This window comes from Oncorhynchus tshawytscha, unplaced genomic scaffold (assembly GCF_018296145.1).
Source record: "Oncorhynchus tshawytscha isolate Ot180627B unplaced genomic scaffold, Otsh_v2.0 Un_contig_219_pilon_pilon, whole genome shotgun sequence".
NCBI lineage: Eukaryota > Metazoa > Chordata > Actinopteri > Salmoniformes > Salmonidae > Oncorhynchus > Oncorhynchus tshawytscha.
In genome coordinates, this window is record NW_024609261.1 from 30,001 (window position 1) to 56,589 (window position 26,589).

Below are 26,589 nucleotides of genomic sequence, written 5' to 3' on the forward strand. Positions count from 1 at the left end.
CTACTACTACTCCATTATTACTACGACTACTTCTACTGCTACTACTACTACTACTACTCCATTACTACTACTAATACTGCTACTACTACAAATACTACTACTACTACTCCATTACTACTACTACTACTACTACTGTACTACTGCTACTACTAATACTACTACTTATACTAATACTAATACTACTACTAGTACTCCATTATTATGACTACTACTACATCTACTACTTGTTCTACTACTCCATTACTACTTCTACAGTACTACTGGCCAGTCTTCTCTCACCTTCTCCTGCAGGCGTTCCATCATGGCTGCCAGGTGGGCCTCCCGGTTCTCCTTGATTTGCTCCATCTTCATGGTGAGCTTCTCCTCTGCCATTTTGCTGAAGTTGTTGTTTTCTTCCATGGCCTTGAGCAGCACATCCCTCTCATGCTCCCTCTTCTCTGCCAGGGCCCTCAGCACCTGGGCCTCCTGGGACTGGACCACAGAGAGACCATGGATGTCACCATAGAGTTGGAATCACTAGAATGGTCAAAGCACCTCAGACAATAGTAATTTTTTAAAAAGTTGTATTTTATTTTAATTGTACCCCCTTTTCTCCCCAATTTCGTGGTATCCAATTGTTAGTAATTACTATCTTGTCTCATCGCTACAACTCCGGTACGGGCTCGGGAGAGACAAAGGTCGAAAGCCATGCGTCCTCCGATACACAATCCAACCAAGCCGCACTGCTTCTTAACACAGCACGCATCCAACCCGGAAGCCAGCCGCACCAATGTGTCGGAGGAAACACTGTGCACCTAGCTACCTTGGTTGGCGCGCATTGCGCCCGGCCCGCCATAGGAGTCGCTGGTGCGCGAGGAGGCAAAGATATCCCTACCGGCCAAGCCCTCCCTAACCCGGACGACGCTAGGCCAATTGTGCGTCGCCCCACGGACCTCATGGTCGCGGCCGGCTGCGACAGAGCCTGGGCGCAAACCCAGAGTCTCTGGTGGCACAGCTAGCGCTGCGATGCAGTGCCCTAGACCACTGCGCCACCCGGGAGGCCCAGACAATAGTAATTTGACTGGTACATTCAATATGGCCGCCGATCCATCCACCACGGAATATGAACTTGAATGGGACAGCTGTTCTGTTGATTCTAATTATATGGATATTAATGATTATATCAAAACGCAGGGCCCTGGGGTTGCCTACTCAAAGATCTAGAATTCTATACACTCTAAGGAAAAAAAGCTGCTATCAGACAGCCGTCATTTTGGTTCCAGGTAGAACCATGGAACCAAAAAGGGTTCTACTAAGGGGACAGCCGAAGAACACTTTTGGGATCTTTTTTCTTAGAGTGTACCTACTGTTTTTATCCTTCTAGTTCTATAGTTCTACTACTCACCCTCCTCCGGTCCTCAGCTGCCTCCAATTTCTTCTGGATGTCCTCTAGGGACACTTCCCTCTTGGGGGGCGAAGCGATGCTGTGGGCCACATCTGACACCGGGGATGGGGGCTTCAGAATCACCTCAAAGGCCTGGCCCGACGCCCGCTTGTTGATTGGCTTCACCTCCATGTCTGAAAACAAGTGAAAAGATGTATTATTTTTTTCTGTGGTCTGGTCTTCTGGGGTCTGGTCTTCTGGGGTCTGGTCTTCTGGGGTCTGGTCTTCTGGGGTCTGGTCTTCTGGGGTCTGGCCTTCTGGGGTCTGGCCTTCTGGGGTCTGGCCTTCTGGGGTCTGGTCTTCTGGGGTCAGGTCTTCTGGGGTCTGGTCTTCTGGGGTCTGGTCTTCTGGGGTCTGGCCTTCTGGGGTCGGATCTTCTGGGTTTTGAGGTCTGGTCTTCTGGGGTCTGGTCTTCTGGGGTCTGGCCTTCTGGGGTCTGGCCTTCTGGGGTCGGATCTTCTGGGTTTTGAGGTCTGGTCTTCTGAGGTCTGGTCTTCTGTGGTCTGGTCTTCTGGGGTCTGGTCTTCTGGGGTCTGGCCTTCTGGGGTCTGGCCTTCTGGGGTCTGGCCTTCTGGGGTCGGATCTTCTGGGTTTTGAGGTCTGGTCTTCTGAGGTCTGGTCTTCTGGGGTCTGGTCTTCTGGGGTCTGGCCTTCTGGGGTCGGATCTTCTGGGTTTTGAGGTCTGGTCTTCTGGGGTCTGGTCTTCTGGGGTCTGGTCTTCTGGGTTCTGGTCTCCTGGGTTCTGGTTTTCTGGTCTTCTGGGGACTGGTCTTCTGGGGTCTGGTCTTCTGGGGTCTGGTCTTCTGGGGTCTGGTCTTCTGAGGTCTGGTCTTCTGGGGTCTGGTCTTCTGGGGTCTGGCCTTCTGGGGTCTGGTCTTCTGGGGTCTGGTCTTCTGGGGTCTGGCCTTCTGGGGTCTGGCCTTCTGGGGTCGGATCTTCTGGGTTTTGAGGTCTGGTCTTCTGAGGTCTGGTCTTCTGGGGTCTGGTCTTCTGGGGTCTGGTCTTCTGGGGTCTGGCCTTCTGGGGTCGGATCTTCTGGGTTTTGAGGTCTGGTCTTCTGAGGTCTGGTCTTCTGGGGTCTGGTCTTCTGGGTTCTGGTCTCCTGGGTTCTGGTCTTCTGGTCTTCTGGGGACTGGTGTTCTGGAGTCTGGTCTTCTGTGTTCTGGGGTCTGGTCTTCTGGATTCTGGTCTTCTGAGGTCGGGTCTTCTGGGGACTGGTCTTATATTATTTTTACTCTTTTCTACATTGTAGAAGACATCAAAATGATGAAATAACACATATGGAATCATGTAGTAACCAAAAAGTGTTAAATAAATCAAAATATATTTTATATTTAAGATTCTTCAAAGTAGACACCCTTTGCCTTTGAGGTTACCTGTCTTGTGTGTTGGGTCATTGTCCTGTTGAAAAACCCTTGAATGAGTAGGTGTGTAAAACTTCTGACTGGTATTTTATATATATACAGTATATATTTTTTATTTTTCAATCTTATTTTTCCTCTTTTTTCTTTTTCTTATAGTTTCCTAAAACTCACGTGTTTTTGAAAGACTCACGTACGCTTCTATAACTCTCGTCCCCTCGGAACGAGCTCAGCCAAGACGATACTCAAAACAAATTGTGAGCCAGGGCAACAAACTGGCTGAACGCAAAACACAAAACGTATTACCTGCCCACCCTTGGGAGATAATCAGCAACCAAGCTGTCCTTACCACAGACATGTCGGATTTCAAGAGGAAACTCCTGCAATATCTGTAGTAACTTTCCTATCCTGATTGGTTCTTACCTCTCGTGTGACCTGGTTCTTACCTTCGAACTCACAGACGACCAGCTTGTTGCGTGCCTCTGGATAAAAGCAGGAGCAGATGAGGGAGAAAACAGACAGCTCCTTCATCTTCTCTTTGTATGCTGAGGGAATACAAACACACCAGACTGTTAACACTGCTATGTGGAGGAGTCCAAAATGGCCCCCTATTCCCTATATAGTGCTTTAGCACCCTATTCCCTATATAGTGCTTTAGCACCCTATTCTCTATATAGTGCAAAAGTAAAGCACTATAGGGAACATGGTGCCATTTTTGACACAACCAAAGTCAGACACTATAATGGCACCTATAGGAGATAACATTGTCATTATGCTGTTTATTGACTGTGGAAAAAAAATAATTCACACAGGCTTGCTTCACAATGACAGTATAAAGCCTTGTCCGAGCCAGAGTGGCTCATACAGCCAGGCTTGTGGAATAAAGATAATTCATACAGGCTTGCTTCACACTGACAGAATTAAAGCCTTGTGCGGGCCAGAGTGGCCCATAGAGAACATTCATACAGGCTTGCTTCACACTGACAGTATTAAAGCGGCAGGTAGGTAGCCTAGTGGGTAGTGGTTGGGGCGGCAGGTAGGTAGCCTAGTGGGTAGTGGTTGGGGCGGCAGGTAGGTAGCCTAGTGGGTAGTGGTTGGGGCAGCAGGTAGCCTCGTGGTTAGAGCATTGAGCTAGTAACCTGAAAGGTTTCTAGATCAAATCCCCAAGCTGACAAGGTAAAAATCTGTGGTTCTGCCCCTGAACAAGGAAGTTAACCCACTGTTCCTAGGCCGTCATTGTAAATAAGAGTTTGTTCTTAACTGACTTGCCTGGTTAAATAAAATAATAAAAAGCCTTGCCAGAGCAGCCCATAACTGATCATGATTTTCTGTTGAACTTGAGCTCTATTAATGAATTCTATCATGATCTGATAACAGTAAGCTAATGGGCATTAGCTAAAGGCTAGATGCTACTCTATCTTAATAGTGTTTAAATTGTCATTATTACGAGGAAGTCATCACTTCCATAGTCACGGAGGGATTTAGAACAGACAGGCTCTGTCCAAATTCAAAATGGCACCCTTTGGATCAGGGCCCCATATGGCACACACAAAGTCTCTACCTTAACACCAACACCAAAATAAATACCTAGTGTATTACTATCACCCTACTGTATTAGGTACTAGTAGCCCTGACTCCACTAAGGTACAGCGTTAGAGAGCGAGAGAGAGAGAGAGCTCTGTCCGAAGACGACTGCAGATTGTCAATACTGATTAGCCAACTGCTGCAAAGGCCAGCAGCGTGTGGAGCGGCCCATTGCTGCAGGGCTGGCCACTATCCCAGCCTGCTGTCTGGCGGCCTGCTACATCTGCGTGCCATGGCCCACTGCTCAATACAGCCTGCTGTCTGGCGGCCTGCTACACCTGCGTGCCATGGTCCACTGCTCAATACAGCCTGCTGTCTGGCGGCCTGCTACACCTGCGTGCCATGGCCCACTGCTCAATACAGCCTGCTGTCTGGCGGCCTGCTACACCTGCGTGCCATGGCCCACTGCTCAATACAGCCTGCTGTCTGGCGGCCTGCTACACCTGCGTGCCATGGCCCACTGCTCAATACAGCCTGCTGTCTGGCGGCCTGCTACACCTGCGTGCCATGGCCCACTGCTCAATACAGCCTGCTGTCTGGCGGCCTGCTACACCTGCGTGCCATGGCCCACTGCTCAATACAGCCTGCTGTCTGGCGGCCTGCTACACCTGCGTGCCATGGCTCACTGCTCAACACAGCCTGCTCTCTGGCGGCCTGCTACACCTGCGTGCCATGGCTCACTGCTCAACACAGCCTGCTGTCTGGCGGCCTGCTACACCTGCGTGCCATGGCTCACTGCTCAACACAGCCTGCTGTCTGGCGGCCTGCTACACCTGCGTGCCATGGCCCACTGCTCAATACAGCCTGCTGTCTGGCGGCCTGCTACACCTGCGTGCCATGGCTCACTGCTCAATACAGCCTGCTGCCACATGTCATCAGAATCACTAAGATCCAATGGAACTGCATGGATCCATTTCCATTCCATAATATAATGTAGGCCCTACTGAACATAGTATACATTCCGGCACTATGGAAGCCCAAGAGCAAATATTTCTAGGTAAAACAGAGATCAGAGAACAGGAAGTAGGCCTATGCCTTTTAAGTGTTGGCTAATTCTATTGTCAGACAGAAAAGAGAATCAACTCTTTTGGATAATCAATCACTTTTACAGTTCCACTAAGAAACAACTCAGAAAAATGTCAAACAAAACATAAAGCAACAAATAGTTTTCTCTCCCCCTTAAATTGTGTTATATTAACATAGAACAGTTGAATTCAGTGTAGTATCCTCCACTAAAACAAAATACTCTTGGCCTTGTTTTGCATTGGCATATCATGGCTGATATTGATGACAAGGCCCTTATTCATTTATACTTTTTGTTTAATATATTAAATGTAACCCACATTTACTGTAATATAAAACACACAAAACTGCCAAATGATCCTAAATACATATCAGACAAATTACGGTAACAAATACATGACTAACTATTGTAGCCCAACAAATGAACCACTGAATTCAATGCATTGTCAGCACGCCCCTTTCATTCACCTAAAATTGATTCTCTATCATATTCGAGCTCAAACAAGCGATATAACCGTTATATGAGTAAACTCATTAAAAGTACATAAATGAAAATAAATGATATCTCAGCCTGTCAAGCTGTGTTGAAATGGTAGTCGAACCGGCGTATTGGGTGGGGTCTCTCTGCATTATGCTTCTACTAGAGCCGCCGCCGTATCACCAGCAGTAGGTGCAGCGTTGTAAATAAAACCGCTATAAATAAGAAAAAAACAGTCGCGCCAACATATTAACCAAAATAAATCTTACACTTGATATAAAATCATAACATTCATAAAATGTCCAATCTAGAAGAGCAGTTTTTGGCTGCCGTCCCTACGGGCCCATATACTGTAATAAAATAATGAGGACGATGCAGGTGTCCGCGCAGATCTCAGCCTCCATCCCTATAACAAACTCTAACAATAATCCATGCTGAAAAATCTTACTCGCATCCTTACCAATTGCAGTTTTGGCCATGGCTGTCTGCGGGTGTTTTGCGGCTAGGGTCTGAAGGGCGAAAATATTGTTTTAAGGCACTGTGTCAGCGAAAAAGACAAAACCGGGGGCTGAGATCAGGATGAGAGGTGCGGAGCGAGCTGGAAGATGGGAGCGGTTGAATTATGAGCGTCTCTGCGCATGAGCAGATTGCTTGGCCACCCTCCATCCTTTAACGCGCATCTCTCGTCGAGATCAGACATTCCATCCACAGCAATAGAATAGGCCTAGTGGTACCGTAGGAATAGCCTACAGTAAAAATGTTACAGAGGTACATTTTGAGGAAAAACGAATAAAGTATTCTATTTGAAATGTTTAAATACTTACAAATACACAACATTACCAAAAGTGTGCTGACACCTGCTCGTTGAACATCTCATTCCAAAATCATGGACATTAATATGGAGTTGGTCCCCGTTGCTGCAATAACAGCCTCCACTCTTCTGGGAAGACTTTCCACTAGATGTTGGAACATTGCTGTGGGGTCTTGCTTCCATTTAGTCACATGGGCATTAGTGAGGTTGTGCATTACACATGGTAATCTTAGGCTTGTGTGCGGCTGCTCGGCCATGGAAACCCATTTCATGACGCTCCCGACGAACAGTTCTTGTCCTGATTGTGCTTCCAGAGGCAGTTTTGAATTCGGTAGTGAGTGTTGCAACCAAGGACAGAGAATTTTTACGCTCCACGTGCTTTAGCACTTGGCGGTCCCTTTCGTGCGCTCATGTGTCCTACCACTTCGCGGCTGAGCCGTTGTTGCTTCTAGACAATTCACAATAACAGCACTTACTGAACAGTTGACCAGGCTAGCTCGATCAGGGCAACAATTTGACAAACTGACTTGCTGGAAAAGTGGCATCTTATGACGGTGCCACATTTGAAAGTCACTGAGCTCTTCAATAAGGCCATTCTACAGCCAATGTTTGTCTGAGATTGCATGGCGGTGTGCTCGATTTTATACACCTGTCAGCAACAGGTGTGGCTGAAATAGCCGAATCCACTAATTTGATGGGCTGTCCACATACTTTTGTATATACAGTGTATATTACAGTATATAAACCTATGGAACGCATTCATGACCTAAACATATTCACAGGTCCCACTTGAACGCACCCCTAGCTCACGTATGCTATAGGCTACCAGACCTTGTGAATGGCTTCAGACACAGCTAAAAAGGGGAAACATGGAGCATCATCACAATGTTGGTATAGAGAATTAGTGCATTTATCAATGAGACAAGGCAATGCTGCTAGGGACATGAGTCAATCAATGATCAATATCAATCAACTGAAATATACATGACAGAAAATCCAAGGCCTGCCCGACACTGTGGGCCAGTTTCCCGGACACAGATAGTCCTGGACTATAAAGATAGTTTCCATGGAGAGTCTACACTGATCTTGCTTTTACGTCCAGGTCCAGGTTTAATCTGTGTCCAGGAAACCTCCCGTACAGGGACGGCTTCTGTATCTGTACTTACTAAGGATCCCCATTAGCTGCTTCCTAAGGTTGATGACATAAACCCATTTTAATCACACTGAAATATTTACAGTATTTGTGGTTTTATTACTCATTAGGTGACATTAGAAGCACTCAGTTACAGATTTTCTCAGTAACAGGACGACACGTTGAATGTGTGATTATGGTTTCAGAGCAACATTTGATAGTACAGTACAATGCAGTGTTGATAAGTCTTCAAAGTAGCTAACGAAGTGCAGAGAAGTATTATCTTTAATATTCATAACTTGCTCGTTACCATAGCTACAGCATATAAAACTAAAATATACATACTGGTGAATTAAAACAAAACATTTCATTTTTAAAAGCTTGGGGTTAAAAAAAACGTTTAAAAAACAAACTGTGTATAATATATTTTCTAATGTTACACAAAGCAACAACTTATGGAACAAGCTACTTTACTTCGCTCAGCATTGGTTTATTTGGTATAAAAACAGAGGTAGTGTCAGGTAAGAGGTGTGTTTGATGTTTCTAATGATTACTATACTAATTTGGTTACACTTAGCTACAATGCAGAAACAATAGATATGATATATATATATATATATATTGGCTTCTATACGGTCAATGATTGCTATTGAGAATGATTGCGAAAATCCATAGTGAAAGCAGCCAGGCTATATGGAATGAATGACTGTGAATCAGTGCTGCCCTAAATTACACTTACACCGAGTATACAAAACATTAAGCTAACATTAAGCTTAAGCTATGATCCCTTATTGATGTCACATGTTAAATCCACTTCAATCAGTGTAGATGAAGTGGAGGAGACGAGTTAAAGAAGGATGTTTAAGCCTTGAGACAGTTGAGACATGGATTGTCTCTGTGTGCCATTCAGAGGGTGAAAGGGCAAGACAAACGTGCCTTTCAATGGGTTATGTAGTAGGTGCCTGGAGCACCGTTTTTTTGTCAAGAACTGCAACTGAGGCTGAGGTTTGGAGCATCTTCTTGATCAGGTGACCGACCAGTATCTGAGGACGTTGTTGGTAGCTGTGGAGAACTTCATGAGAACTGATCAGCTGGTCACCTTTCTGACGGTCCAATAGCGTCACACACACCACGGCCGCTTCAGAGGGACACAGTGACAGAGGACAGAGATTGATTATTTACTAGTCCTGAGTACCAGTCCGCTACAGTATCATGCCAACTCCTCGAACATGAGACAGGGAGTTGGCATGACAACACAAACAGATCAAGGACCAGCCTATTTATAACCAGCAACACAATACAGAACTTTGATCCTACCAAAAGGTTCAACATTAGGACCTTCAAGGGAATGAATATGATGTAAAAACACATATATTTAATACATCTATTCAAATACATATGCATCTTTATTTCATCTTTAACGCATATAAAGTCAAAGGTTTTGTTTCTTTATTTAAAAAAAAGCTTTATGTCTGCGAACAACACTGCTAATATGGCTGGTACTGACATCATGGAGAGCTACAACTACACCTTTCAGAGCGCTGAGTTTACACATGGCAGCGAACACGGAAGACTCCATCTCGATGTTCCGAACCCCAGACTCATAGGCCTTGGTCAAGTAGTCCTGTTTATCCTTCTCTGTGTAGGAGCAGAAGGCCCCATCCAGACGCGCTTGTCCTGGAGACACAAAATACCAGCTAGATACACACAGTAACTCTAGTAGGGCACATCCATATAACCTGAGTGCCAGTCTGTTTGTGCCATCATGCCAACTCACTCACTGTCATGCCTAACATGTTGGGCTTTACAATGACAGCAATGGAGTTGACAGGGGCACAGACAGATCGGGTATCAAGTTAACACAGGTTAACATTGAAATAAAAAGACAGATTCTGAGACAACAAGCAGAAAAGGGAAGTAGCGTATAATAACCGACACCTTCATAGAAATCCATTGTGCACATAGTGTTTCCGATGACCGTCTCAAATTGACCCAGGTCCTTGCTACACTGGAGCAGCTCTTCAGCCAGACCTTGGTCCAGGTCCGTGCTGCGTACCACAGTATTCCCCAGGATGACCTGCTCCAACCTGGGCAGGAAGGTGGCATCTACTGACTGCTTGGTGACAACAACCGTGCCAGGCTCGAGGCCTGGAGAGAGAAAGGGGAACAGAGTGGATGGACAATGTACAGAAAATATGGCTTGTTTTAGGCCTGTGTCCCAAATAGCACCCTATTCCCTATAAAGTACACTACTTTTGGGCCATACTTTTGGGCTCCCGAGTGGCGCAGCGGTCTAAGACACTGCATCTCAGTACCAGAGGCGTCACTGTAGTCCCTGGTTTGAATCCAGGCTGCATCACATCCGGCCGTGATTGGGAGTCCCATAGGGCCGTGATTGGGAGTCCCATAGGGCCGTGATTGGGAGTCCCATAGGGCCGTGATTGGGAGTCCCATAGGGCCGTGATTGGGAGTCCCATAGGGCCGTGATTGGGAGTCCCATAGGGCCGTGATTGTAAATAAGAATTTGTTCTTAACTGACTTGCCTGGTTAAAGGTTAAATAAAAATATATACATATATAGGGAATAGGGTGCCATTTGGAACACATCTTTAGATTAATCAAAGGACTTTAATTGATTGATTGATTGATTGATTGATTGATTGATTGAAACACCCCATATTAGCGTTATTACTAGTTTGACTACAGTGGGATTCAGATGTGCTGTGGTTAATCAGAAAGGAATTAAATCATATCCAAAGCACATGAGAAGTAGAACCAGACAGAAAACGTCTAAACAAACTCTCTAGGCCTACCTAATCCACCGGAGGTCCCAATGCGAAAGATGGTAACATCAGTGCAGCGAGCATGGTAGAGGAGCTTGATGAGCTCGTGTAACATGATGGCGATGGAGGGGATACCCATGCCATGCTGAAAAACAACGAGAGAGAGACACGTGATGTCATAGATGTACCACATTGCACCACCACAGTCTCACGTCAGATAGCGTGGCGACCTCGTCTGCACTAGTTCATGGCAACGCGGTTGAGTTAGAAGGACGACACTGATTAAGCCACTTAATTCAGTCTGTTCGGCAGAACACACTGCTACACTGACACGTCCATTTATTTTACAAAGAAACCTTCTCTAATGACTTTATATTACCTTTCAAACCCAGGACATCGATTACAATTCCACCCAAAGGTGCAACATTGTGAGTGCGTCCCAAATTGCAGCATATTACCTAGTGACGGCCTTTGTCCAGAGCCCTTGTCCAAAGTAGTTTAATATAGAGTACCATTTGTTATGCAACCTGTGTTAAACCTACTAACATCTAGTGACTCTATAATAAACTACAAGTGATTGAAACCTGTGTTAAACCTACTAACATCTAGTGACTCTAATAAACTACAAGTGATTGAAACTTGTGTTAAACCTACTAACATCTAGTGACTCTAATAAACTACAAGTGATTGAAATGGCTAGTGGTATTGTATTTCTTCACTTACGCTGACGGACAGCACGGGGCCAATCTTGTACATGGCATAGCGGTCAGTTCCTGCACAGATGTTGGGGTACTCAGCCTTGGGGTCCTCCAGACTCAGCTCTCCAGCAATGTACTCTATGAAGGACTTCATTCTCCAGGGACTGCCCCCAACACACACAAACTGAGACATGAACATAAGAGCAGACAACGTAAATGTTAACGTCCTGGGAAGGAATACAAAACATCAATAGAAATACAGGACTGCTTTCCTGAACACAGATTATTCCTACTCTATTTTTTATTTTATTGAACCGTTATTTAACTGGGCAGGTCTTTTAAGAACAAATTCTTATTTAGAATGACGGCCTACCAAAAGGCAAAAGGCCTCCTGCGGGAAATGGGGCTTGGATAAATGGGGCTTGGAAATGGGGCTTGGATACATAAGGAGAAATCTAAGACAACAACATAGCAAGGCAGCAACACATGACAACACAGCATGGCAGCAACACAACATGACAACAACACAACATGACAACAACATGGTCACAACATGGTAGCAGCACAAAACATGGTACAAACAATTATTGGGCACAGACAACAGCACAAAGGAAAAGAAGGTAGAGACAACAATACAATATACACATAGTCCTGGATTAAAACACATGGTCTTTGGTGAACTTCCATTGAAAGGGTTTTTTAGTCCAGGACTAAACTTAATCTGAATCTGGTAAACCAGCCCAATGTGTGAGGAATACAGAAAAGCTGACCTTATTGAATGCAGGAAATAAGATGTTATGAATGTCCATTTACTGACGCAATCTAGCTAGTAGCCGAATGAATCAATCAGTAATCTTACTTTGACATCGCCAAACATGGCAGGCAGGTTGTGTGTGGAGGTCCCCAGGTTAAAGTGGTAGAGAATGTCATCTTTCATCCCATCCAGGTGTGGGTTATGCACATAGACAGTACTTTCACTAAGAAAATCAATCATACAAGGACATTTAGGGAAGACCAGTCTTTTATTTGACGACCTCCTAAACTTCTGGGCCCGTGTTCATGAAGCATATTTGGTTTTGGTTCGACATGTTCAACATTGTCTTCGTATTACTGTTTGTCAATAGGATATAATCGCCTGGTTGTGAGTCATTTTCCTTTATCCTTGTAGGGTGTAATGTAATGCTCAATGATACGTGCTTCTGTACAGGAAGTCAATTTCTCTGGATGACACACCTCTCTGCCGTTTCCTGGTTTTACAGATGAACTCAAATATAGTCCACTGATTAAAGGGAGTGGTTAGCCTACTGTCAAAGGTCAATGTAAAATGTACAGTACAAAGGTCAATGTAAAATGTACAGTACAAAGGTCAATGTAAAATGTACAGTACAAAGGTCAATGTAAAATGTACAGTACAAAGGTCAATGTAAAATGTACAGCACAAAGGTCAATGTAAAATGTACAGTACAATAGTAAAAGCTTTATCCGGGTGTTATTTGTCATGTTGACGTTGAATTCATTTAATTTTCAGACGACAAAAACTAATCAAATCAATTTGATGATATAGTTATAGACAATGACGTGATCCAACCATTACTTATTAGATGTTACTGTACCTCTCGCACAATGTCTCATTCTTTTCATCACTGAAACCTGGTCCTGGTGCCATATTCCTGAAAGAAACGCAAGAAGCGCAAACCACCGGAACAAACACATGAAATGAACTTGATTTCCGAATGTTGGATTTGTCAAATTCAGACATAGATGTCGTCACTACTGGTCCAGTTAGTGATACGAACATCGGTTTCTGCGAGGATGTGATGTATCCCATATCGTAGTCTGTAGGCTAACATCGACTACTACCAAAAATATACCGGCTGGTAATGTCAGAGAAACAGCGATTGAATATATGTAGATTACCTGTAGCAGGTGGATGATTCGCATATGCACGATGCTGCGTTAGATGCGTCCCGTTTCCTAAATATCTATCTGCAATGTCGTAAATGTATAAGATGCAGTAATTGAAAGCTGTGCTAAGGAACTTGTCACTGACATTGGGTTGTCACTAGTTATCACAGCCACAAAGTCAACATTGTGTACATCTTAATTAAAAATTCATGAAAATTAAAATTTGTTTTTGGTCTTTATTAAAATTTGAGGCATGAAAAGGTTAGCAGTGCTGTTTAGGTTTAACATCTGATTTTAAGAAGATAAATTGTAGAAATAGGCGGGGTTTAGCCATAATTATGACTTTGTGGCTGTGGCAACTCGTGATGACCCTGCCATTGACTGTATATGAAGGTGTCACTAGTGAGTACGTTTACATGCGCACTAATAATTCGATGTTAAACGGATTATGGCAGTTGGCCGAGTACGGCAATAGTCAACACTTTAATCTGTTTATCTTAATCGTCGTAAATTCAAAATAGAAGCATACGCCGATTAAACCCTGATTTTAGTTTTTTAGCAATCTTTCGAATTATCATCACATCTAAACAGTTTAATCGGAGTATCTGATCTGCGCATGTGCTAACACCGCCTCTTATGCGCGAGTGACTCTGGAATTATGCAATTTACAAAGTATGCAATTTACAAATAGTTCACATACAAACTTTATGTCCCAACTCTGAATCAAATAGACTTGGCAAAAATAACATGATTTCGGTGGTAGAACGTTTATTGGCAATTTTTGGAATTGATTGAAGTCCCATCAGGTAGCCTGATTTCAGATGCGTCCATGCAAACATGATTAGGAAAATCGTTCTTGCAGAACATGTAAACGTTTTAAAACGAACTATTATATTAATCTGACTGGACTCACTGTAGACGTAACTCATGAACATCAAAACGCCAGTAGGGGAGATGTTACACAGGATCTGTGCGCACCACTGGCGCAGTTTATACACCAGTGAATGACCACTGGAATGGTTATTGTCTCTGGTTTCTCGTTTACGCAGTGTGACTAAAATTGCTGTTTTAGTCTTACATGTAAACTGGATTACATGGCGAGGTTTCATTATTACATATTTTGATAATGCAAGGTTCGAATTTGAGGTATAGTCAGCATTTGAGCTGCTTCCGGTGTAAGATGACACTTCACAAGACAACATTTGTCATACAATTTTTTATTTTAATAAGAGCACAGAAATGTACAGGGCTATTAGGGCAGATCCCAGATCAGCTCATCCATCTTGGAGCAAGGAGAGGATGTGCACCATAGCCTATTTAATTTTGTGTACTATCTTCACAATGTGCAACTTGAAAGTCAAAATCAATGTGGGGAGGGGCACTTATTTAACCTACTGCATATCTGAAAATACATGGTTACACTTTGGCAGTCCCTTTACATTAGCATAGGAAAGTCCTCTCAGCCTTGTATCAACAAAAAGCCAACATCTTGGAATGAAGCCCGCCATCATGACTAAGCCTCGACAGGCAAATAGCTTATAACAAAATAAGGATAAATAAAATAAATACACTTCAAAAATAAACAGGCACTCCATTTTCCCATTCCACACTCGAACCACAACAGTCTCCGAACACAAGTTGCATAATATACTACCCCTTATGTACACAGGCAAGTCAAGGCGGCGGGTTTCACTAACTCTGTGCTAATTTAGACAGCCGTTATTCACATTCAACTACTATAGAATAAACTGAGAAAAGGTGCAGTAGGGGAGAGATGCACCATTTGATGTGACTACAGGACTGACCCTCAGAGGAGTGGGGGAGAGATGTACTATTTGATGTGACTACAGGACTGACCCTCAGAGGAGTGGGGGAGAGATGTACTATTTGATGTGACTACAGGACTGACCCTCAGAGAAGTGGGGGAGAGATGTACTATTTGATGTGACTACAGGACTGACCCTCAGAGGAGTGGGGGAGAGATGTACTATTTGATGTGACTACAGGACTGACCCTCAGAGGAGTGGGGGAGAGATGTATTATTTGATGTGACTACAGGACTGACCCTCAGAGGAGTGGGGGAGAGATGTACTATTTGATGTGACTACAGGACTGACCCTCAGAGAAGTGGGGGAGAGATGTACTATTTGATGTGACTACAGGACTGACCCTCAGAGGAGTGGGGGAGAGATGTATTATTTGATGTGACTACAGGACTGACCCTCAGAGGAGTGGGGGAGAGATGTACTATTTGATGTGACTACAGGACTGACCCTCAGAGGAGTGGGGGAGAGATGTATTATTTGATGTGACTACAGGACTGACCCTCAGAGGAGTGGGGGAGAGATGTACTATTTGATGTGACTAGAGGACTGACCCTCAGAAGGATAGTGTGCAAAGGCAGGCTTAGAAGCCGAATCATTTCAAGCAACAGTTTTCAATGGGGGAACACAGACAAGTTATGGAGCAGGCCTATACATCAACATTCAACTAGTTGATATAAGTCAATAATCAATCTTCAGTGACAATATCAAACCTAAAACACCCATACTCCAACATATGAAAAAGTTAAAGGGTTAAATGAATGTAGTGTTGGTCTTGGGAGGTCGTTGTACGGTTACTCAGAGTCAATGGTCTCCACTGAGGCGTTATTAGTATTATGCCATATGTAAACATCACACAGTGCAAGGGGCATTTGTTAGCATCAAGGCACATCATTCAACCACGCATTATTATTTTAGACTGAAACACACAATTTAAAACATGTAGGCTACGGTACATTTTCAGGTTTGTGTCCACCAAAGGAACCAACATTTGTCAAAGGAACAAAAAAAAAAGAAGATATACCTCTCGCTTACAACTCTCATGGTCATGGCTGTTTATGATCTGAATCCTATCGACCCTGGTCAAAAGTAGTGCACTAAATAGGACATAGGGTGCTATTTGGGACGCATCCCATGCCTGTGGTGTTCTAGGCTCAACTGGGATTTTTTTGTTGTTGTTGGTATATCACTCAATGGCAGAGCAAGTTGTAGTGGTGTGTGGTTTGAAAAGCAGCAGCAGCAACCAGATTTCCTGGCTCCATGTTAGCCTAGGCAAGCCTAAATGAGAAAATATTCACACAAACATGTTGGATTAATAAATCATTCATTATTTCTATAATTATGTTAAAATAGATATTGCACCAAAAAAAGATTTATTGACGTCGACAGAAGCTGTGGTAAAGGAAAACATTTTGGTCCGATTTCACAGAATCTCCAAAGTCTTCACCTAATAACTGTAGATATTCTTTACAAAATGTATCTTCGCACCAGGCAAGTTCATTGACACACTTGTATTTTTACTTACATTTCATTGTTTCCATCAAACCTCTTCTCCAACCATGGCACACCAGGTTCTCTCTGTGGAAATGAATGAACATTCAATATCAGGAATTTGCAATAAGCCACGTTAAGTTATGGCACTGAGAACAGGTTAAAGGTAAACATACTGAGCAGGTTGGCAAGTGATACGAAAGGTAAATCAAAAGGAGAGGCTTCTGAATTTACTCCGATTCAATAAAGGAACTACTAAACAAGCCATAATTGAGTACGAGTCGAATGACGAGCTTACCGCCTTTTCCAAAACAACAGGATGTTCTGGTAAGAACTCCGGTTTTCTTTTGGCAATGGGGGAACTGGCCAGTTGAATCAGGAAGTCTCTAGTGTAAGATATCCTCACTAGGAGAGAGAATCAGTCAACATCCATACATGATAACATGTGGATTGTATCCCAAATGGCACCCTATTCCCTATATAGTGCACTTCCTTTGAGCCTTGGTCAACAGTAGTGAACTATAGGGAATAGAGTGCCATTTGGGACAACTATGGACTAAAGTAATTCAAACATTGCAACTCACACTTCTATAGATAGATAGATAGCTAGCTTACCTTTAGTTGGGGTGGAGTCTTTTTGTGGTGTCTGCGTATGGAGATGGAGGATTTCAAAAAACTGTTCCACTCCAATGCTGTTAATCTTTCCACAGGATAAAAACATGGTCAATGCAAGAAATAGATTCATCTTATAGACTGACTACTTATCCGAGCACGTAATTGTCAGTTCTCTGGGTAAAACTATGCATCACTCACTGTTTTTTCTCCAGCTTGTCCACACGCAGATGGCTCATTTCTAAAGCAGGGGTCTGTATAAAGAGAAAGTGGGACACTGGCTGCAGTTGGATTCTCTACCCTTCTCTTTGAAGTGTGCACTCACTCACTCACTTCCCCTCATCGACTAAAAAGGAATTGACTTGAGTAAGAAATATCGTAGAAACGGACAACCTTTGCCTACACCAATCCTATGCTTTTAAATATAACAGGGAGGGAGCAAGAACACACTTTGGGTAGAAGGGTAGGTAGGGAATCGGATCTTGAATACTGCCTGTTAGCCGACACATTCATTCATTTTTGTTCTTAGTCCATGACTTTGTGAGGATCACACTTCCTAAAATTGGGCCAAGGATGACTTAAAAAGTAGCAAGACGTGTAGGTTGACAGTTGAACATGAGAGAGAGTGAACTAGTCCAGTTAAGTTTACCCTGGTCAGTACTGCAGCGCCGCAGTGGTCTGGCTGGCTGCAGGTGCTTCTGTAAGATCCGCCTCCTTGACACCTCCATCCTGTAACAGCAAAGTGTAATGAAGCCGTCTAACTTAGGATGTCATGGTCATGTCTATTTAAAGTTAGTCTGGTCCCAGATCTGTTTGTGCTCTTGCCTGCTCGGATTGTCAAGCTACAATGAGAGACAATTGTATGATTATGACGGCACAGATTGTCACTCAAGCTAATTCAAAGTGCTGCGTGTCACCCACCACATTTGATAAAAACATGACCTCAGGTCTTTCATCACTCGCTCATCAGCACTGCAAAAGCTGAAGTGTTGACTTGAATTGATTCGTTTTGCCCCCATAAAAAAAAGGTGATATATAAGTTTATTATTCTAGGAAGTTTGATGTTTTGACCTGGGCTAGTTACAGAAGATGTGAATGTTGTCTTTAATAAACTAGCAACAGATAATTTGACAGATGAGTTAAACTATCCTAAAAACTCTCCCAGTCAGCTGATTTGCTAATTCCAAAAAAGCCTAGCGAGCTAGCACTGGCAACCCCCTTAGAAATCCAACGGATAACGTTAGAAAAACGAGCTATGCTTTATCAACTTTGATTTATGGGTTTTAATCAATTGAACTTGGCTAAGTTAGTTGTTAAGTTGTGACAGTCATTTCGCGTGAAATAGCTACTAAATGGATGCAGTATCTCGGTGAAAACTTTCAGCGCTAGCATTCCCATCATCGCTAGGCGGCTGGCTGAATAGCCATGGCTGCCACCTAACGTTAGCTAGCTAAGTTATCTCGTTGGCCATTTGTTTTGTTTTTTTCGAATAATGCTGACCGTAATTTATTTATCATGGCAACAAACAAACAAAAAGTTTCTCAAGTTCTGTTCACTATGAAAACCCTAGCAGGCGACCATTATTGTGTCTAGGTCATATTTACCTGTTCGGCGACACAGGCGTGCCTTTCCCTTCCGAGAGATGCCACAGTGATGAGGTGCCGTTTCTGCTGTGGTCACAAAGGTTCAACACCAGACGCGCAGCTAAGCAACGTTTCGAACGCAATACACGCGAGCGGAGACGAACGGGTTACGGACGCAATCTTTCCCTATTGAAATCCGTGCAGAACAAATTCTTAGAATATCATTATTCAGCATCATCATGCTTTATCGTCCAAGTATCGGTATGTTCACCGTTACAATACTCGTTTGATAAAATAACTTAAAAGTTCTGCTGCACATTTTCCAAGGCAAATCTGTCTGTTCAGTTATCTGGCCTTATTGCTTAAATATACATTTGTGTTACAGAAACATGATCATTGACAATAATGATTTAAATAAATGTAATTGGCGTGTCAGTATGTAGTAAAGTTCATGTTTATGCCACAAGAGCGCGCTATGGTACAACGCCATGGGCCATTAGACTGGAAAGAAGAAATGTACCTATCGATTCATTTTATACGTATATATATATATATATATATAAATAGATTTTTGACCAAAAAAAATAGATTTTTGACAAGGTGTCGATGTGCCCTTGAGCAAGGCACTGCAGCTATCCGGTATATGTGACCATTTTATTTATATATATATATATTCAAAGTTGCTGCGCGTCTGGTATATATATATATAAATAAAATGGTCACATATACCGGATAGCTGCAGTGCCTTGCTCAAGGGCACATCGACACCTTGTCAAAAATCTAATTTTATTTGTGACATGCGCCGAATACAACAGGTGTAGACTTTATCGTGAAATGCTTACTTAGGAACCCTTTCCCAACAATGCAGAGTTAAAAAGTAAAGGGGGATTAGCACAAAAAGTAAATAGTAAGACAAAATAATCAGGCTATATACAAGAAGCCTTACCAGGTCAATGTGCAGGGGTACGAGGTAGTTGAGGTAATTTGTACATGTAGGTAGGGGTAAAAGAGACGAGGTAATCAGGATAACGTAACAGCAGCATGTGATGTGTGAGAAAGTGTTCGTATGAGTTTCTCAGCTGCCTTATGGTTTGGTGGTAGAAGCTGTTAAGGAGCCTTTTGGTTCCCGACCTGGCGCTCCGGTACAGCTTTTTTTCCTTTTTCTTATTTAACTAGGCAAGTCGGTTAAGAACAAATTCCTATTTACAATGACAACCTACACCAGCCCTACCCAGACAATGCTGGGCCAATTGTGTGCTGCCCTATGGGACTCCAATCACGGCTGGGTGTGATACAGCCCGGATTCGAACCAGGGTGCCTGTAGTGACGCCTCAGGCACTGAGATATTGTGCCTTAGATCGCTGCACCACTCAGGAGGCCCGAGCTTGCTGTACGGTAGCAGAATGAACTGTCTATGACTTAGGTGGGTGGAGTTCTTGACCATTCTTAGGGCCCTTCTCCAAGGTATTCGAACCAGTGACCTTTTGATTACTGGCCCAAAGCTCTAACCGCTAGGCTACCGGCCACCCAGTTATTACTTCAAGGTTTAAAGGGGAAAACTGTAATTTCTGTGAGAATAGTGAACAACATTCTATCCTTTGGTCACCGTAGTCCAACTGTTGGTTACTTCTGGAAATTGGGTAGCTGGAATTAATGTAGGTGCAATTCACAGATTCTCAGTAAAGCGTGAAAGTCTCCTGCATTCTAAACTCGGGCTTTATTCTCACTGCTCCTGATGAACTAAATACATGCATCTGCAACAGAATCAAATAAAAAGGGAGTGAATGCAGACAGTTACACCCTTTGCTTGTGTTAAATCCTGCATAACTTGCCGTATGATTTGGGGAATACCTAACGTATATAGATACTTAACAATTTGAGTGTTAGCGTGTCCCCCCAGTTGAAGTAAAATAACATTGGAATCAGAATGACCATGAATGCAAAGACCACCAGATTGACCACAGGGAGAAAAAAGGACCATGGGCAATGCAGTATTTATCATACAACACAATATCTTAGACAATCTTGGAAGACGACAACAGGAGAACATTATGAATTTTAGTCAAAGAATTTCCACTAAGTTTAAATGGACAACTTTTACACTACAGAATGCAATAAACATTTAAACAAATAGTAGCAAAATTAAGTTCTACCTTCACCCAGCTGTTAAAGAAAATACAATTTCAGGCAAATTTCACTAAAAAGAAAAAGCTTCAGAAACAGGCTACATGACAAGCAAGCGATGGGCAAAATACAAAGAAATCATTTTGTTATTCTTTAAGGGGGGGGGGAAACTATGGACAAAAGGTTTGTCCGTTACACATTGAGTAGAAGGCTATATACACATACACACAGTATTTTTTAAATATGCAATTGTTCAGTCGCCATTGTTGGAATCCATCAGACTAACCAAATACTGTGAGTTGTTCTTCCTAAAACATCACATTTTAAAGCCCAAAAAGGTTCTTTCCTGTTCTATACGGATTTCACACAAACACTAGTTTTACTTTTCTGCTGCCTATTGGTCTTCCACTCAATTCCTCAACTGCCGTTAACGCCTCCAAGCGAGATCCAAAAACAACCGTTGCTGAGCCTTTGGGAATCCCTTTGTTGTCATACTGCAATGAGACCGATCCAGGAATTACACGATATCCATAGCAAAAGTCATAGATTTCGTCAATTCTGATAGTCGAAGGCAGATTAACCAGTTTCAGGCATGTTGGACCATCAAACTGCTGCGGTGCAGAAGGTCCATAGCCTCCATGTCTATGAGCAGAGCCATTGCCCCGGTTGTCAAGCAGAACAGGGCTTTCCATCATTTGAGAATCGAGACCCAGACTGCTGCCTCCATGAATATGAACCTGCAGGTCGTTCATAGGAAGATGGCCTATATCAGGGTTTACCCTGTAATCAGTGTACAGATGGGACATCGCCTCACTGTTCCTGGCCAGGTACCTCTCTGAGCTTCTCTCTATCTTTTGCTCTTTCACTGCAGGTTCACCAACACCAAATTCACGCATCTGAGCCAGAGAAATGCATTTCAGGATGAGATTTGTTCCAAGAAACCCTTGCCCATTCAGAGACTGTGCCCTCATAGCCTCCTCCTCAGTCTGAAAGATCACCAAAGCCTCTCCAAGCCCATTGCCCTTATGGTCAAGCAGCAAAACAACAGCCTCCTCTGAGATTCTGAAGCCTAGGAAGAAGTCCACAATCTCAACTTTGCGCACGTCGAAAGGTAGGTTTCGCACATACAGGCAAATCTTCTCAGATTCATACACATCCTTCTCGGTCTCTCTTGGAGGCCTTTCCTGAGATCGGCTGCAAGACCTTTCAGAGGGTGGTGTGCCCTCCATTGTATTCCCCCCAGATTCTAGCATGGTGACCATTTTCTCTTTCGAGATAGGAGAGATGTACACACATCGTTTGAGAAATTTCTTCTTGTGAAGAGTCAAGGCAGCACCGTAGTCCCTCAGGTTGTTGAACAGCACAAATGCGGACCTTGTCTCTGACCCATACTTGTCAAGAAGGTGAAGGATCTGATCATACTTGAGGTCTGCATGAATGAAGATCTCCTTTATGTCCCTCTTCTCCACTAAGTAGGGAAGGTTTTCCACCAAGACACAGAACTCATCATTGGAAGGAGAAGGGGACTTAGACCTGTAGGCCACTGGTGAGAAAGACCTAGCACGGTCTGGAGGAGACCTCTCAGTGGGAGCTGAGGAAGGCCCTCTTCTAAACGTACCACTGCTGTTCCATGCCAACATCTGTTCCCTACCAACATCTGCCTTAAAATACTGCTCTTCTGAGCATGCATCGAGTTCCACAAACCTAGTTCCAATGTAATGCCGATTTCTTTTCAGACCCTCTCTAGCATCCCGTCTGGATTTGAACTTGACAATTCCTTTCACATTTGGTTGGCCGTCGTCATTTCTCATTATAATAATGTCCTCCACCTCTAATCCGCTAAAGAATTCTTTCACGTCGTCTTCGTTCGTAGTAAAAGGCATGCCTTGCATAAGCAAATACAAGTCATCTTGACTGATGGGCTGTGAGGAAGGCTTTCGGGCCTGACTACGTACATTACTGTAAGACCCTGATCTACTGCCCATCTTTACAAGCTCTTTTCTTCCAGGTTCCTCATTCCTGCCTTCTCTTTCCGGTCTTCTGAAACCTTCCTTATACGGCCTCTTTTTGGTCACCTCGGGTTTTATACTTTGCTTGAGAACGGCCTGCATTTCTGACTTGCTGCTCAGCCGTAAGTGAACCGGAAAACCTTTGATGGATCCCTCCGAACGGGTCATCGCCCGCCTCGCGTCTTCATCGGAAGCAAAGATTATGAAAGCCTCCTCACGCTCCCCACCAATAATGTGCACCCCACCATCTGGGATTTTGAGGCCAGTGAAGAAATTGCGAACATCCTCAGAACCTGCAGTGATTCTGAGCCCCTGTAAATGGATGACCACCGCCATTCCGACAACAGCACAAACAGCACCACCTGTAGACAGAGGGGTACATAATAGCATTATTGCAGAACAGTCGTGTCCAGCTCACCAATGCTCTCCAGACCATTCCACTATAACATCACCAAAACAGGTGACACCTTGAGAATGAAAACAGCAACTGAAAACGTTCTGAAAGGACTACGCTGTGCACAAATCTGAAGGTCCCAATACGACACTTACGCCACTACAAAAATGGAAACACCATAAAAAATATATATACAGGCAAACAACGGTAGGTCGGAGATTCTAACTTCTGAAAGATTAGAATGTCATCTCCAGGAGTGACAAAGTTCAACCATTAAACTGGATGTCCCTTTCACAGAGTGTTCCATCTCAAATCAGCTGTGCATACATTAAATGCATCAGGTATGAACCTTCACCATAGTATAATGGCAGGCTTTCAATCTACAATTCCAGGCTTCACTTTATTCAATAAAGTGTTAAAAGGTTCACAAGTTTCATGCAATATTCTCCTTCATTAAGTCACATATACACTACATGACCAAGAGTATGTTGACGCCTGCTCGTCGAACATGTCATTCCAAAACCACAGGCATTAATATGGAGTTGGTCCCCCTTTGCTGCTATAACAGCCTCCACTCTTCTGGGAAGGATTTCCACTAGATGTTGGAACATTTCTGCGGGGACTTGCTTGCATTCAACCACAAGAGCATTGGTGAGGTCGGGGAATTAGGACTGCCTTGCAGTCTGCGTTCCAATTAATCCCAAAGGTGTTCAACGGTGTTGAGGTAAGGGCTCTGTGCAGACCAGTCAAGTTCTTCCACACGACAAACCATTTCTGTATAGACCTCACTTTATGCACGGGGTCATTGTCATACTGAAACAGGAAAGGCCCCTCCCCAAATTGTTTCCACAAAGTTGGAAACACAGAATCATCTAGAATGAAATTGTATGCTATAGTGTTAAGACTTCCCTTCACTGGAACCAAGGGGCCCGAACCATGAAAAACAGCCACAGACCATTATTCCTCCTCCCCAAAACGTTACAGTTGGCACTATGCAATGAGGCAGGTAGGGTTCTCCTGGCATCCGCCAAACCCAGATTTGTCCGTCGGACTGCCAGATGGTGAAGCGTGATTCATCAAGCCAGAGAACGCATTTCCACTGCTCCAGAGTCCAATGGCGGTGAGCTTTACACCACTCCAGCCGACACTTGGCATTGCACATGGTGATCTTAGGTTCGTGTGCGGCTGCTTGGCCATGGCTGTGTGCTCGATTTTATACACCTGTCTGCAACGGGTGTGGCTGAAATGACAAAATCCACTAATTTGAAGGTGTGTCCACATACACTATATATACAAAAGTATTTATTCTCTGCGTTGCTGGCATGAAATTGTGTATTTGCCAGAAACTCTCCAAACTATATGAGAAACAGGCATATATTTCAGACCATCAGAATATCCAGACCACAAAAAAACGAATTTCTGTAGATATTTAATATCTAGCAATAACCCATCAATCATTAGGCCTACATCTCGACATACCATACACATACACACCATAATTGATAAATAGGGGAATGAGATTAGCCATGGACATAGTTAAGCGCTTTTCGGACAGCAGAATATCGCCTAGTACCCCTCTGAGTACACCACTTGTCCCTCAAATCAAAGCGGCTAGTGTCTCCGGCAGCTGTTCCAAAGACTGTGACCATAACAACGAAATAAACATAATCGACGTACGAACGAACGCCATAAGCATTCACAAAAAAAAGTATTTACACGCAACAGAAATGATAAATCCAAAAAATGTATTGTTAAACGTGACTCTAAACTGACAAGTGTTTGTCAGTGGGCAAGTTAGCTGATCCTGCTGTTGGACGTCAGTGTGGATGTATCGCCACGCAGGCTACATGTTCTACTGTGATTGGTCAACAACGGCACCCCTAGAAAATAAGAGCAGAATCCTATTTTCTCTGGCTGAGCGGCTTCCGTGTGCAATGAGAACCACCGACCGCTCCGCCTGGATAGAATTGTGCCACCCCGTGCTTTCTGTCCGTGCCTTTAATCCTTTTCTTTGATATGTAATCAGTCCATAGAGAGTCAGATATGGGCTTTTCCAATACAGCAGTGTTGTTACTCCAGTCCACACACCCTGGTGTATTACTAATAAGTGTTTCCATCACTACGGCTAAGGACTTCGAACAGTTACTTTGTGAAGTATGTTAACCATGTTCGGAGAAAAAAGTTACTTTCCCAGGTCTGGCCTGAGTAAGTTCACGGCCCAAGACCTTTCGATTTTGAGGGGCCAGGCCTCAGAGGTGGAAAAAACAAGTCTTATGACTTCAGTCCAAACACCAGGGTAATGTCTACTGCAAATGCACCATAGGCATAAGAGTAATAGCTGGCATACTTGAGCATGATTGGTCGTTCTGCTGCACCAATAAAAAAGAAGCAGCCCACACCCTACTGTGAAGGCTACTAGTCAAAACGTCATGCCACAAAATACATTTCATGTAGAGCGCACACACGCCATTGGTCAATTTAACGCCAACATACACTGACACCTTTAAAAATATATAATTTGTATAAACTAGATAGATTACTTTTTACGAAGAGCGAGATAAAAAAAAATCTCCAGTCGCACACCGTGATTCAGGGTTTCATAATCATCGTCCATGAACATAATTGGAGGGGGCGACATTTCAGTTAAATGCAGAGAAGAGAAGAAAACCGTCACAAAGCAACCAGTGCGAAACGCACTCATCTGGCTAGAACAAAATCAGGATACGTGAAACTAGTTAGAAAAACCAAAAAGCTATGCCATCACTTGAGGAAGTTAGCACACTGTTCCTAGGCCGTCATTGAAAATAAGAATTTGCTCTTATTAACTGATTTGCCTAGTTAAATAAAAGGTCAAACAAAAAAATAAACAGCCCACCATAGCACGGTTCCTAACGTTAGCTAGCTAGCCACTGTGTATGCTAGCCGGTTAGTTCACAGTTGAACAGCCACATTGTCAGCGTTTTAGTTACCTAAGAAAATGCACAACCAAAATACACCATACAACATTAAAAACTGAATTAGTATAAATAAATAAAAAAAGAAAGTCGCAATCTAACGTTAGCTAGCTACATATCAGCTAGCGTAGCTAACAACGCTAGCTAGCAGGGCCTTGTAGCCTGGCTACTCGTAAAATAACGCTACGCAAGTATGATAATTTCATCCCAAGAGTCACACCGAAGAGAGAAACTTACACAGGCAGCGAGAGAAAAAGTTATTTCTTAGAAAATGTGACAAAAAAAATCAAAAGGATGGCCGGAAATAATATATTTTTGCCCTTCTTGAGGATAGAACACGTTTGGAAATACGGAAACGGAGAAGTTAGAAGATCTCGCAATGTCAGTGTTGCCGACTCCTCA

At 43.5% G+C, this 26,589-nt stretch overlaps 4 protein-coding genes across 8 annotated transcripts; all 4 read right to left on the reverse strand.

Annotated features, from left to right (window-relative positions):
- Nucleotides 1-214: 214 nt before the first annotated feature.
- stmn2a (stathmin 2a) lies at nt 215-6,498 on the reverse strand. Its single transcript, XM_042314673.1, has 4 exons — nt 6,330-6,498; nt 3,231-3,329; nt 1,385-1,557; nt 215-471 (listed from the first exon to the last, which is right to left on the reverse strand). The coding sequence occupies exons 1-4, from the start codon at nt 6,346-6,348 to the stop codon at nt 250-252; spliced, it is 513 nt and encodes a 170-aa protein (XP_042170607.1). The 5' UTR covers nt 6,349-6,498; the 3' UTR covers nt 215-249.
- Nucleotides 6,499-7,909: 1,411 nt separating this feature from the next.
- On the reverse strand, nt 7,910-13,380 carry upp1 (uridine phosphorylase 1). 3 transcript variants are annotated; one of them, XM_042314669.1, is made up of 8 exons: nt 13,210-13,379; nt 12,906-12,962; nt 12,152-12,269; nt 11,318-11,476; nt 10,625-10,739; nt 9,751-9,960; nt 9,343-9,489; nt 7,910-8,950 (listed from the first exon to the last, which is right to left on the reverse strand). In XM_042314669.1, the coding sequence occupies exons 2-8, from the start codon at nt 12,956-12,958 to the stop codon at nt 8,760-8,762; spliced, it is 993 nt and encodes a 330-aa protein (XP_042170603.1). In that variant the 5' UTR covers nt 12,959-12,962; nt 13,210-13,379; the 3' UTR covers nt 7,910-8,759. The 3 variants fall into 3 exon arrangements, with proteins under 3 accessions (XP_042170603.1, XP_042170605.1, XP_042170604.1); XM_042314670.1 differs by having other exon boundaries at nt 8,787-8,950; nt 9,320-9,489; nt 13,210-13,380; XM_042314671.1 differs by lacking the exon at nt 12,152-12,269.
- Nucleotides 13,381-14,984: 1,604 nt separating this feature from the next.
- On the reverse strand, nt 14,985-19,878 carry gra (granulito). Of its 3 annotated transcripts, none has more exons than XR_006082015.1 (7): nt 18,728-19,169; nt 17,773-17,852; nt 17,325-17,469; nt 17,127-17,211; nt 16,810-16,916; nt 16,546-16,598; nt 14,985-16,298 (listed from the first exon to the last, which is right to left on the reverse strand). XR_006082015.1 is itself a non-coding variant. In XM_042314666.1 (7 exons), exons 2-7 carry the CDS (start codon nt 17,849-17,851, stop codon nt 16,289-16,291), a joined length of 387 nt encoding a protein of 128 aa, XP_042170600.1. In that variant the 5' UTR covers nt 17,852; nt 19,653-19,878; the 3' UTR covers nt 14,985-16,288. The 3 variants fall into 3 exon arrangements, 2 of the variants coding, with proteins under 2 accessions (XP_042170600.1, XP_042170599.1); XM_042314666.1 differs by lacking the exon at nt 18,728-19,169 and adding an exon at nt 19,653-19,878 and having other exon boundaries at nt 17,325-17,377; XM_042314665.1 differs by having other exon boundaries at nt 17,325-17,377; nt 18,728-19,104.
- Nucleotides 19,879-20,681: 803 nt separating this feature from the next.
- Nucleotides 20,682-26,589, reverse strand: rbm12bb (RNA binding motif protein 12Bb). The gene is made up of 2 exons (XM_024388599.2): nt 26,425-26,589; nt 20,682-23,201 (listed from the first exon to the last, which is right to left on the reverse strand). The coding sequence occupies exon 2, from the start codon at nt 23,173-23,175 to the stop codon at nt 21,193-21,195; it is 1,983 nt and encodes a 660-aa protein (XP_024244367.2). The 5' UTR covers nt 23,176-23,201; nt 26,425-26,589; the 3' UTR covers nt 20,682-21,192.

What these genes read in the sequence shown, in the direction of transcription:
- stmn2a (XM_042314673.1), bottom strand. An exon ending in GGTCGTCTGTGAGTTCGAAG is followed by an intron (nt 1,558 to 3,230) that starts GTAAGAACCAGG and finishes ACTTGTTTTCAG; the next exon opens with ACATGGAGGTGAAGCCAATC. An exon ending in CAGCTGAGGACCGGAGGAGG is followed by an intron (nt 472 to 1,384) that starts GTGAGTAGTAGA and finishes TCTGTGGTCCAG; the next exon opens with TCCCAGGAGGCCCAGGTGCT.
- upp1 (XM_042314669.1), bottom strand. Translation starts at nt 12,958, where the DNA reads ATGGCACCAGGACCAGGTTTCAGTGATGAAAAGAATGAGACATTGTGC. An exon ending in GCCCCGTGCTGTCCGTCAGC is followed by an intron (nt 10,740 to 11,317) that starts GTAAGTGAAGAA and finishes GTTGTTTTTCAG; the next exon opens with CATGGCATGGGTATCCCCTC. An exon ending in TGGGACCTCCGGTGGATTAG is followed by an intron (nt 9,961 to 10,624) that starts GTAGGCCTAGAG and finishes TTCTCTCTCCAG; the next exon opens with GCCTCGAGCCTGGCACGGTT.
- gra (XM_042314666.1), bottom strand. Translation starts at nt 17,851, where the DNA reads ATGGAGGTGTCAAGGAGGCGGATCTTACAGAAGCACCTGCAGCCAGCC. An exon ending in GCGCTGCAGTACTGACCAGG is followed by an intron (nt 17,378 to 17,772) that starts GTAAACTTAACT and finishes CTCTTTATACAG; the next exon opens with ACCCCTGCTTTAGAAATGAG. An exon ending in AGACTCCACCCCAACTAAAG is followed by an intron (nt 16,917 to 17,126) that starts GTAAGCTAGCTA and finishes TCTCTCTCCTAG; the next exon opens with TGAGGATATCTTACACTAGA.
- rbm12bb (XM_024388599.2), bottom strand. Translation starts at nt 23,175, where the DNA reads ATGGCGGTGGTCATCCATTTACAGGGGCTCAGAATCACTGCAGGTTCT.